This window comes from Centrocercus urophasianus, unplaced genomic scaffold, assembly GCF_019232065.1.
Source record: "Centrocercus urophasianus isolate 14NV4802_14NV808 unplaced genomic scaffold, USGS_Curo_1.0 seq_16, whole genome shotgun sequence".
Classification (NCBI taxonomy): domain Eukaryota; kingdom Metazoa; phylum Chordata; class Aves; order Galliformes; family Phasianidae; genus Centrocercus; species Centrocercus urophasianus.
In genome coordinates this window covers 43,143,046-43,155,668 of record NW_024884711.1, presented here as the reverse complement: position 1 = coordinate 43,155,668, position 12,623 = coordinate 43,143,046, and the positions used below count along the sequence as shown (strand labels likewise).

Below are 12,623 nucleotides of genomic sequence, written 5' to 3'. Positions count from 1 at the left end.
ATCTAAACATCTGTCCTAACACCAGTAAGGCTGCCTTACCTCCTTTATTGTATTATCTTGCTTCCTGCTTCAACCTGGACTCTCTCACTCATCATGCAAGTAGTGTGGAGAGAAAGAAGCAAGAAATGAAAGTTTCCTTAACTTTCTCCCTCTGTGCTGATGTGGTTTGACCAGGGCTAGGAAACAACTTCCAAGAGCAGAAACCTCAAGAGAGCTACGTAGGTGTCTTTTCCTTTGTTTTCTGTAACTTGTTCTTTCCTTTGCTTTTGCGTTCATCTGCTGCATCTGTGTACTTTGACCCCAGACCTGCTGAATCCGAGCAGCTGTTCTCCTTCAGCATTTTATTCCTTGGTTTGTCAGAGGCTGACAAGGTGCAGGCTTAATCCTTGGCTCTGGTGACAGGCTCACCAAAACCACTGGCTTCTCCCAAAATGCCTTAATAGCAAGGGATCTTGCAGCCTTCCAGTGTGCGGAGACGCAGCACCGTGTTCAGCATCTGTATCTCTTAACTCTGAGACAGACCTCAGTTCTCCCAAAATTGGCTAATGAAATGCTAGTGATCTCCAGCACCATTTCACAGCCTTTTTGTGGCAGGCTTTTAAAGGGCAAACTGACTTTAATACAGATACTATTACATTTCTGGTGGAAACGTTAGAGTATTACACTTTCTTGTGTTGATTGCCAGGCAAATTTAAAGGAGGTGGTGGCCTTTTTTAGCATGTAACTTTTCCTGTATCTGTCCTGTTACTAAGGATATGTAACACCTGAGATGTGGTTCCTGCAGCAACTAGCTCTGCTACAAGTTTCTTTTGCCTCTGAGGGTGTGTAAAATTCCAGCTGTGTAATACTCTTGCATTTATCTGTAATCTTCCTCTATGCTGCTCTGGTTTTCCTATCCTCCTTCACTACAATGTCTTCACTCCTTGTGCTGAAACATTAAGCAGGATGGCTGATGGCTGTCACGTGGCTGCTTTCTTCCTCTCCTAAGGAGGAACGTTAGAAGCAGACTTTCTAAATGCTGATACTCGTGCTCAGGGCTGTAGGTGAGGATGGAGAAATGCATTTTGGACTCAAAGCAGGAAGCTGTGTTGTTTGTGGTGGCTTGCTGTTGAAAGTGAATCAATGGAACAATTAGGACTTCTTACCCCAAGGGTGCGATTACACAAAAGTTTTTCTCCAGCAGCAGAGCTGGTTTTAGAAGTTTCTGGCTGCTGGTTCTCCACCCTGCCTGGAAAACTGGATTACCAGTTAGTGCAGTGATCTCATTTACAGTGTGGCTTTGTAAGGAGGTGTGTTGGCACAACAAGGGGGGAGGTGAGCTGTGATGCTGGAACTCATTAAATCTCATTTTGTGCTGAAGAAAACAATAGGGGAGCATGTAGTACAGGGTGTATTTTGAAGGAGATGGCTCTACTCGGTGTGTGTATGGGATACAGGGCAGGACTGCAGTCACTAGGGTGGGTTGCAAATTGTCTGCCAGATCTTAACCTACAGGAACATTGCCTTCTTAGAAATTTAGGATGTTCTTTGTTCATGGGTTTGTCTTTGCTGCTTAGATACTGCTGTCATGGCTGGAATTTAACTGTTTCCTTCTGGAAAATTGGAAATGGGCTTCTGCGGATCGAGTCAGACTTAATCAGCTATTCTCCAGCTGTGCCTGAGTGAGAAAGGAGAGCTGCAGAGCTTCCTGCTCTTCAGTCCTTGGGGGCAGCATGGAGAGCAAATGGGGGGATTGATTCCTTTTGTGCAACTGGACAGATGTCTGATCCATCTGCTGCGGGGCTGATGCGAGCAGTGAAGACTCCAGAACAAGTTCCTCCCTGCTTGTTTGTATTTGACATTTAGTAGTTACAGGCTGGGTTTTTTGTTGCCTATGTGCAGCTGGTTCCCTGGTGGTTCGTGCTGTCATTAGGAGCTATTGCATTAGGAACTGTCAGAGCAGGCTGTGAAGCTTGTTAGCTTGAATGGAAAACCACTTAACTTTCAATTGCTGTATGGTTTGCACTGTGGGGCTGCACTTTACTAAGCAGACGTAATACGGCTTGCGATTGGCGTCACACACTGGGGCACTTGGGTGATGAATGACAAGTAATGCTAAATGCTTTATCACAGTGTCTTTGCTCGATATCTTGTGGGCTTTCTGCTGGTGTGCTGCTCAGTATATGTTTGATAGGCAGCAATTTGTTTAGAGCCACATTTTTTTTTCCACATCAGTCTCTTAATGTCTCCTTTCTTTTGCCTGCTGCTGGACTTCAGAATCAATTGTTTATTGCTAGGCTTCTTTAAATGTTCTTATCAATGACATTATCACTTACATTTATGTGTAGGCTCCACTTTTGGCTCTTCCTTCGGTTTTGTTTTGTGTTTTCCTGACATGTTTCTCCTTCTGGGCTTGGAACAGCACTTCAGTCAGCCTCAGCCAAACTACTTTTTTTTTTTTTCTTTCTTTCAGCTGAAGCCTAACCCCTGTTCTGTGCATGTGCAGCTTCTTCTCCTGTGTTTTCTGCCTTCAAAAGTACCATGTACAATAAGTACCGTATTATCACACAGTTCTATCATCTGAAATAGGAGTTACATTCTAAAGAGGATTCAGAATTTACTTTTAAAGACATTTTAGTGACTTTTTGTTCTTGAAAAAGCTACTATAACTATTCTTTAACATGTGGTGTGTGCCTTATTTTTAATGTTAACCTTAGCTTCTGGCCACTAGATCATGGGAGCTGTTTGTCTTGCAGATTGCTCAGTCCACTGGTGTATGTGGAGCACAAATCCTCACTGACATTACATTTAAGCAGAGATTCAGCAAAGTTTAGGTGTGCTCCAGACTTCCTCAGTTACTTTTGAAAGTGGTTTGGAGCCTGGCTTAGAAACTGGCAGTACCCAGGGTTATGCTGGTATTCTGAAACAGGATGGTCAGTGGGTAGAACACACGCTTCTGTGTAGATCTGATCTTGGTTTCAGTTCAGTTGAATGTTCCTGGTTAATTTCTAGCAGTTAATGTGTTGCTGTGTTGAGAACAAGCCACTGTATGCAAAGCAGTCCGTTTCTTCCCTTAGGCTATGGATAGGGCTCCAACCTACTAACCTACAGCATAATGCAGTTGGTGAAAGTGAGAATGGTTCCTAAAATCATGGAGTCGTTTGAGTTGGAAGGGACCTTTAAAGGTCATCTAGTCCAATTCCCTTGCAGTGAACCTGGACATCTACAGCTAGATTTGTCTGCTGCTGGTTATTCAGCCACACTGTAGCAATCTTCCTGAACCAGAATGTTAGGAGATTTCTAATATTGCACACTGAAATGTATGGAAATACACTGCAGTGTATGGAAAGACAGCTTGGCTTTGTTCTTCATATCATACCGTGCTGCGTTGTTATGAAATTGCCTTTGAGTCTGAAGTCAACACCTACCTCCTGATTTACTGATCTGTGCACTGGGAAAACACAACATGCTGTGCTTCCAGTAGCAAAGCTGTTTTTTAATAGTGTAAACAAAATAGGGATGAACCATCTAACGCTTTCTTGAACAGGAAGGTGGCTCCTCTTTTGCTTTTCTGCTGTTCCCTGGGCGAAGCGTTTCGCTGATGGCCTTGTTGCTGTTTTCCCTTCTGTAGAAGGTTGGCAAATTCCTTCACTTCTTTGGGCATCTCATTGGGAAAGTGGATTTTGGAAAACATGCTAAAAATGGCAGGTTGGACTGGGAGCAGATGCACAGCATGGGTGTGAATCAGCTGTTGCCAGTTTACAAAGAAGGCTTGTTGTATGCATGCCCTCTTGTCCTTTTAGTTTTTTTCCCCCCCTTTTTTGGGTTGGGTGCATCCTCAAACTTGGCTGACAAAGGATTTCTGACCAAATGATTCTGAGCACATTATCTTCCTCCTCCACGTTCCCTGGGCCCTCTGCAGGAGAGGGGAAATACTTCTGAACGAAGTCTGCTGACAGAGCTGTGGGTGGAAAGAGGACAAAACGAGTACGTGAAGAACTGCATATTTTCACTGCACTTCTAAACAAGTGGCAGTTTGTTCTCCAGATAAAGGCACATTTCAGAGGAAAAACCTGAACAGTGAAAGTGGAGGGTTTTTGGTCTTTTCCTGTAGGTGTCAAAAAAGAATTCTTGTCCAAAATAAGGAATATCAGGGCTTGCAGGCACATACCTATTAGCATGAATAGGTGACAGGCTGAATCCCAGGTGAGTCCTCATGCCATACAAGAGCACATCTCAGCCAGAGAAACCTAAAAGGTGAGGTCTCAGTGGAGGGTTTGTATTCTGACTTTGGGTGTTTCACCGGTTCATTCAGTGAAGAAAATGCTGCTCCCATGCAGGGACCCCAGCATGCAGAACAACCTGAGTTATGCTGGGTGAAAACTTTGGCTAATCAAGATCCAGGACAAAGCTAACTGAAGAAGACAAGGGCCTCTGTGCTTAGCACTATTCAGCCTTCCTTTACCTTGTCTATAAAGAGTATTCTTGTGTGAAATGTTGGGGGGATGTTATGTAACTAGACTTTTTTTTTTCTTTTTTGTTTGCTTTCATTTGCTTCTTCATTTGCTTCTGCTGGATGCTTCTTCCAGCATCCAGGCTAGATGTGGCCCTGTGCAGCCTGGTCTACTGGTTGGGAACCCTGCATGCAGCAGGAGGGTTGAAAGTAGATGGTCATAATGGTCCTTTTCAACCCAGGTCACTCCATGACTCTACAATTCTTTTTCTATTTTGTTAATGTGTGCTAAGATCTTGTCTTTTGCAAATACCATGAGCCAAATAAAGGCTTTTTGGGGAGGAAGAAACTGGAGGTGCCATTCTGGAGAAGAGTGGAGCTGGTCTTATTGCTTGCAACTGACACGGGGCTATCAGCTCCTTTCTGTGCTCATGAGCGTGTTCTTCCCCTCCTTTTTCCTTGGCTCTGGCACTCATCCATCCCATAGATTATTTATGCTCACTGCTAACCAAACACAGCCTTTTTTTCTTGCCAGCTTAGTTTTCAGTCTGTTTAGCAGCTATCTTAGTGATGCCCAGTTCCTCTGCAATGACGAAGATGGAAAGTGTGTGGCTGGGCAGAGCGGGGCGTTGCTCCCCTGGCTGCAGCCAGCTGTTGGGTAACTCAGCACACAGCATTTCCCACAACTAAGGGACACCCTGCACCCTGCTTGTTTCCTGTGCAGTTCTGATTGTGCACAGCAAACCCTTGTTGTGCACAGATCTGTATCATCTTTCTGTTCTGTGAGAATGCAGAAGCTACTAAGTGAAAGCCTAGGAAGAATAATCTTTGAGCTTTTTTAAATTAGCTGAGTTAGTATTGAGATGTTCTTTGCCTGGTAGACTTGCTTTTCCAAGGCTGTCATCAGTGCTCGAATTGGTGCTTTGCAGTCATGCCTGCTTTGGTCATTCTTTAAGAACTTCCCAGTGCTGCTGACATTACTTTGTGCTGATTGATATCTGTGAAAAACTTAATAGTCAATTATCTGCTGATTAAATCATGTCAACCAATGTCTGAAGGGGTTGCAAAGCACACACCTGGAAAACAGGCTTAGGCATCCCATGCTGGAGCAGAGGGAGCAATAAAACCTGGCTCTGAGGAGACTGTCTTTAATCCAGCTGCACACACACAGAATATAATATCCAATAGATTGTGAAAACAGAACTTGCACGAGAAAAGTGTTACTGGCCAGTGATTCCACTTATTTCTGGGTGTGATTCAAAGAGGTGGTTTACTCCATAAAATGTGGCTTGTCACACGAGGTGATGTAATTCACACCATGGTTGGAGAGAAAAGAAGCCTAATGCTTCTAGGGGAGGATCTAAGCTATCCTTGTTTTGTATGCAGTAAAGAAATGATTTATGTTCAGAACTCAGCCTCATTTGTTCAATATTCAATTTTAATTTCCTCTGTATTGAGTTTGCTAGAGCAGAGTCTGATTTTTATTAAGCTTGTTGTCCTATGCTTGCAAGTCGCTGCAGCTCCCCTGTTTTTTCCATTTCCCCTTCCTGCTTCTCCAGTACTAAAACAGCTGTAGCACCAGTATCTACTGAATGCCCTTCCAAGAGTCCTGTGTGTATGTACACTTTACATTTTGGCTTGTTCAAAGACTATCACAGTTCCTTGTGATCATGGGGTATTTACAGCCTGCCATGAGGATTTTCCTTCTCTATCAGTCTCATGGGTGTAAGGCCTGCGTTGCTGCCACTGCTTTCCCTTCAGGAGACTCTCCAGCTGCTGCCAGATCCTCCTGCTTCTCCTCCTAGCAAATTTCTATTCTGAGTGTTCATAAAATATACAAATCAGCTCTTCTAGTTTAAGCTAATGTGTCAAACTATTTTCTCTAGGCTCTGTTTTGGATATTATAAAGCACATTGTGGCCAAAGGAGAACACAAGACCGGTGTCCTGGATGAGCCCTGTATAGCCACGATCCTCAAGGAGGTGCTGGAGGGGCTGGACTACCTGCATAAAAACGGACAGATCCACAGGTATTTTTCATGTTTCTCATCCCTGTCCTGAAGTGTGCACCACTGGAACAGCAGTAGAGCTGGGCAGCCCGGACTGCGTATGCTCTTAGGATACAGAGAATGGAAAGGAAAGACTGGGGCTTTACTAGAACTCAGAGTTCAGATTTCTCTGTGACAACTCCTTCTATAGAAAATATATGACCAGGACAAGACTGGGTAAACCTTGAGGTATCTGAAGTTCCTTGTATAGCAAACCTTTTTCCAAATGTCCAGATCCAGCTACAACGAGTGATTATTAGAGCTGGAAAAGCTTCAGCTGGTCTCATTTCTTGCAGAGCTACAAATCACTCTCTATGAGTGCTGCGTAAGAAATGTTGGACAATTTAATAAGGAGTCCTTCAAGTCCCAAGGTTGTTTTTTGTTCTTTTTAAAGGCAGGATGCTGCAGGGTGAACATCATGACATTTAAATTTGGCTGTTTTCCTTTAAAAAAGATGGAAACAAAATTAGAACTGAAAAACTGTTCTGTGGACAAAACCCAGTTAGTTAACTAATGGCCATATGTGGTTTGATGGATCACTGAAACGTGGGCTTCTGTGCTGCTCTGTCATTTGGGGTGTATTTTTAAAGCATGTTTTCCTGTCCCCTGGTGTTTCAAGGTGTGGCATAGTTTAGAAAGAGAGGGTGCTGATTCAATACATTGTGCCATTTAAAAAGATAAATAAATGTACAATCTTAAGTATGCACTGAAAATAGAACATATGGCTTGTGGGTAATATACGTCATCCCAGCCACACGCTGCTGCTGGGAACAGCAGCCTCTTCTTTGGGAATTCTGTGAGCTTGGTTGTCTTCTGGTACAATGCCATTATAAACTTGCTCAGCAGCACAGCAGCAGCAATGCTTGTCCTCTTGCTGCTCGAGAAGAGGTAACTCATTCTACCAATGTGTTGTTTTAATTAGAAAATCCAAGAAGCATTCATTTCATCCTTTTGATCAAACCAAATCCCACTGGCCTTTGTGGGATTGTTTCTAGTTAAAAAGAAACAAAAGGCTGGAAGCAACTTTGGGGTGGTTCATTTCCCTTAAAGAAATCTCAAATTTCAGTATCCAGTCTCCGTTACAATTCCTATTTAACAATAGTTAAATTAGAATAGTTGTTTTTGCTGAAGACAGTTCTGATTCACAGCTGTTCACTTAACTTTCATTTTTAGAAATGACTTCAGGCAGCTCTAGGAAGGTAATGCAATAGAACAGCTTACTTGCTGAGCAAGGGTGATTTTGCACCCTTTCCATAAATAATTGACCCAACTCTGTTCATCTATAACTTCCAGTTGATTTTTTTGCTCATTTAGTTCGTCTTGTTGTCTTCATTTTTTTTCTGAAGATGTCAGGTAGGGATTTCTTACAAAGAGATGTTTCTCCATGTGCCTTGCTGTAGTGGAACAGCAGAACTAGTAGTCGTGGTGAGGATTGGAGCATTAGCTACATGGATGTGTGTATTGGGGCAGCTCCAGCAGTGAAGTGTTTGGATTCATGCTTTGTGTGGGTCTGGGAAACCTCACTGTGCTGAGAAATCTGGAGAAGTGGTAAGCTAAGGTATGGAAGGGAAGTGGTGTGTAGGTTTCCTACCTGTGAAGCAATGGATGCGTTTGTAACTAATGGCTGGGAGCAAGCTTTACATGCCTCTGAGGGAAGAGACGTGCTTCCTTAATGGAGTTAATCATACTGGTTTGTATTTGATCCAGATGTGTGGGATAAAGCAGCTTAAAGTTATATGAGGAAAGGTCCCATCTGCACTACATACAAATGTCTGTATGGTTTTCACATTTGCTTTACACAAGGGGTCATAGCAGTGGCCATGCCTGATGGGGAATGCAGATGGAAGTCTTGCCAAAGATGCTTTGAGAGGAAGTGTTTAAAATAACTAAACTTTGGTCCCCTGGGCCAGCTTAAAGCATCTGGCTCTAGAGGAAGCAGCATCAGGTGATGGCTGAGCTGCTGAGCTTGGTGTCTGTGATGAAGGGCAGAACCTCAGACCAGAACACAGTCAGCTGTGAAGGGTCAGAACTGAAGTTCTGACGTTAGGTATTGAACGACAAACCCAAGGCAAGCAGCAATCCAGCAAAGCATGGAGCTCAGCTGGTTACAAATGCAACTGGGCTGTTATTTAGTGTGTCATACCTTGGTGAGAATGACAAATTCATTAAATTAGAGACAAGGTCTGAGTGGGGAAAAAAAAACAGTTAGCACACCTGCACTTGGACAGGCAGGCTATTGACAAAGCCCTAGGGATAAGTGTGCGGACCCAACTGTTGACCTGAAGTGGGAACAGCTTGTTACTGCTGTAAGTAATCAGTCAGAGCAGAGCAAACGTATATCCGATGGTGGAGCTCAGTGCTTCTAAATTATGTATCATGTTAAATGGGTAAATTAAGTTAACAAGTGGAAAACTGCCTTAATGAAATTCTGCTGCTGCTGAATCTTACTGTGTATAAGCTTGTCTTGAACTTAACGCCGCTTCCAATTAAGGTTTGGGGAGCTGGCTTCACAAGGGAGCAAAGGGACAGGAGAGTGGTTTGACAGCATTCTCTAGCGGAGATCAGAAAGGCAAATGTCTAGAGAAGGCTTAAATTCTATTTTTCTTTGTTTACTTTGCTAATTAACAAGCAGAGCTAGGCTGAGGCTTGAATAGATGCCATTGTTCAGCAGCAAATGCTTTGGTTTCCCACGTTGTTCAAAGCTATATCTTTTGCAAGCGTTGAACAGCATCTGAGGCCTTATGGGAAGAACAGAGGAGGAAGCAGAATAGGTTTTTGAAGCAGTTAACAATTGCAGATAATTCCCATCATCCTCCAAAACCAGCGCTGTCTCCCCTGTCTCAGGGCTGACAGCTGTGCCCGAGTTGCTGTGTCCTTGTGCCAGCTGCTGTGGTCACCACTGTGGGTTGCTGTGTCACCTGGCGATTCCAGCAGCGCTCTGAAATCCCAGTGCTCAGTCTCATGCTGAGGGAGAATGGACTTGGAAACCTTTCTGTGGAGCTGTCCTGCGGGATCCTGCTCAGCTGCTTTTATGGAAGTGGACCAAGAGCAATGTGCTGTGCTGCGCTCAGGCTGATCTCACCCGGGTGATTGCAGCAGGGTGACACGTGGGGGATGAGGAACCTCTCTCTGTTTGGGCTGTGGTTCCTCACTGGATCTGGGGATTAGCAGTTAACCAGCAGATCGAAGGACCTGGAAATAAAGCAAAAGCAACCCATGGGGTTTTTTTTCTTTTTTTGGATGTTCAGATGGTACTCTTTATGGCAATCTGACAACTGTATCATGCTGATTAACTATTACAAGGGCTCTCTGCCTTTCTCCCTATTTTTATCTCTGAGCTTATTTTCTGTTTGTGATTAGCTGTTGTGTAACTGAATATTTCAGTTAATCCAGGTGAAATGATACATTGCTGGAGCGTTTGCATATAGTTGGAATCTCTTGTTGCAGCACAATGAATATGATACTTGCTTGTCCTTCTGTAAAAACAAAAAAGCATAGGCAGTGCTTTGGGGTTGCACACACTTGAAGTACTGTCGTGGCAGTGATCCAGCTATAAACTTGCTTAGTGCTCTACTTGTGGGGTGGAAGAATGGTGCAGCAGCACATTTGATTCACGAGGTTAGCTCAGCTTGTGCTCCAACACAACTTCACTGTTTGCTTCTAACTGTATTAACAATTTCTGCAGAAAGTGTTTGCATGTAAGTTCATACCCATATATATCACCAACACGTTTGTCTGTGTGGTTTTGCAGTAATGCTCTTCTGGTATTGAGTTGGACATAAAATGAAGGAGCTGATGGATGTGTTCTGGCAGACCTCAACTGTCCTACAGGATTCAAGCTTAATTTTCATGTAGCTGATTAATGCATTGATATCTGGGCTGGCAGGTACCGTGGTAAAACTGGATTTCAGTATGTCTCTTAGCATGTTGCCAACTGAAATACTGTAGTTCTTTGTTTCTGTAGTGGTGCTGTAGGAAAACTTCATGGGCCCCTTCCAGCTAGGGCTGTAATCTTGTTTTAGGGAGCACATTTTCAAAGTGGAATTTTGTAGGGAAGGAGCGAGGCGTGATGATGTGGAGCCATTCACCTCTAATTGCCAGTTGGATTTTGTAAGTTGGTACATGAGTAATTGGAAAGCTAGCTACTGCTCAGCCATGGGGAGTGGGTTGCCCCAAGTCACAGAGCCTGATAGACTGTATCCTGATATAGAAAGTTGGCACCAAAGTATGGGAAAAACATTGTGTCCCTGGACATGGAGAAGTGCTGGGCAAACACCCCTCCGGGCCAGGGTGGGAGGTGAAGATTTTAACTCCAAACTGGTGCTTTCTGATGATTTTGTACATAGGGGAGTGTGCCTAGGTCTTTTTATTCCTTAAAATAAAGGATGTATAGAAACACCCTTTAGAGGTATCTGTTAATGAAGATATTAACTTATAAACTGTTGAGTAGTTTGAGTAATGGTGGTGTTACTCGTGTGCTTTCACACACATTGGTGTGGGCAGGCAGAGAAGATGCTGCTCTGCTTTATACCCAGAGATTTTTGTCCCCTGTGTAGAAACCTTGCTGGGTGATATTGAGAGCACAGAGCACTGAATCTCCTCTCTGTGTGCACTGTTATTGTGCTGGGCCATGTTGTGGCACTGCAGTATTCATAGAACTATAGAATGGATTATGTCGGACAGGACCTTAAAGCCCATCTGGTTCCAACCCCTGCTGTGGGCAGGGCTGCCCCCCACCAGGTCAGGCTGCCCGGGGCTGCATCCAGCCTGACTGTGAGCACCTCCAGGGTTGGGCATCTATGGTTTCTCTGGGCAGTCTGTGCCAATGAGAAATCCCTTTGTTTTCTTTTTTTTTTTTTTAAAGAGGTAAAAAAGATGACCCTGTGGTTCAAAAACAAAATATGAACCAAGTATAAATCTCAAATCTGCAGACACCCAGAAACAGTAGCTCCTGTGGAGATTGCTGTTATCTATTTCTAGGAAAACCAGCAGCTCCAAAACCCAAAAACTGGCAATTAAATTCCTTAGGTAAGTATCGTTGCTGATGAAAGCATGGAAGTATGTGTTGCGTTGCTGTTTTGGGTTTTTTTGGTCCCCTTTATTATGTGAAGGTAAGCTATGTGAAGACAGTTTGGAAGTTGGATGCAGTGGTCCTTGTGGATCCTTTCCAATGTGGCATGTTCTGTGGTTCCCTAATGGTAAGAAGCAGGAGCAAGAGGTTGGGGTGATCTCTGAAGGTTTGGTCAGTGATCCATGCCCACATTGCATGCTGCTATGGTGTCCTGCAATTCCTGAATGGTCAGGAATATTTGGGTTGGATGTGTTGGCAGGATAACAATCCTCATTCTGTCTCAGCAACATTCTTAACAGAGAATATCACAGGCTGACTTAGCCATACCCATTTACTCCAGCCTCCTTGTTTGTGATGTCTCAGGTCACTGCTGTTACCAGTGTAGGTCATTAGGAGCAGGATTCCTGAAATAGGCTCTTGTAACATCTCCCCAGCAGCACGTTAATGAAGTTGCTGCTGTTCATCCTTCCTGCAGCGATGCATCAAGTAACCCACTTCAAGAAGGTGGCTGTGGTCACCATCCCCTGCTGCAATATGGCAACTTCTCTGGCCTTCACGGATCCTGAAACCAGTGCATATGGAGATGTCTTAAGCATTTATTCAGATTACTGCAGTGTTTTCATTCATGCCTTATGCTAAGGCATGAGAAATAAGTCATTTACTGAATTTGTATGGTAACATTAAGCATGTTTTAAAATTTTATGAGGCTGTTTCAAAAATTATTTCTGCACGTTAACTAAATCAAATTATATCCTGTCTTGCAGAGTTCTTGGAAGGCTTCACAAAGTAAAGCATAGTACTTTCAAACAAAACTGAGACAAAGTCCACACACATTTAGGGCAACAGACAGGGAATTGCTATAGAGAAATCCATCACTTTGTGGAAGCGTGGAAAGCATCACCAAGTTGGACTGGGGGTGCCAAGTGGACTGTTTCCATTATAAAGATATCATTTAATATAAACTAACCCAATTTTATAACTGCTTTCTCCATTTTATACAAACAGCTGGACAAAAGAAGGTGAGCTTTCCTCTTGTAATGCTGGCTTGACTTAAAACCAACTTATTCCAAGTTT

The 12,623-nt window shown here is 43.5% G+C and overlaps 1 protein-coding gene across 1 annotated transcript in view; it reads left to right on the top strand.

Annotated features, from left to right (window-relative positions):
- Nucleotides 1–12,623, top strand: part of OXSR1 (oxidative stress responsive kinase 1) — an 86,674-nt gene that overhangs the window by 36,248 nt on the left and 37,803 nt on the right. The window contains exon 4 of the mRNA XM_042816829.1: nt 6,319–6,460. Coding sequence (XP_042672763.1) covers nt 6,319–6,460 — 142 coding nt within the window. The remainder of the gene's footprint in view (nt 1–6,318; nt 6,461–12,623) is intronic.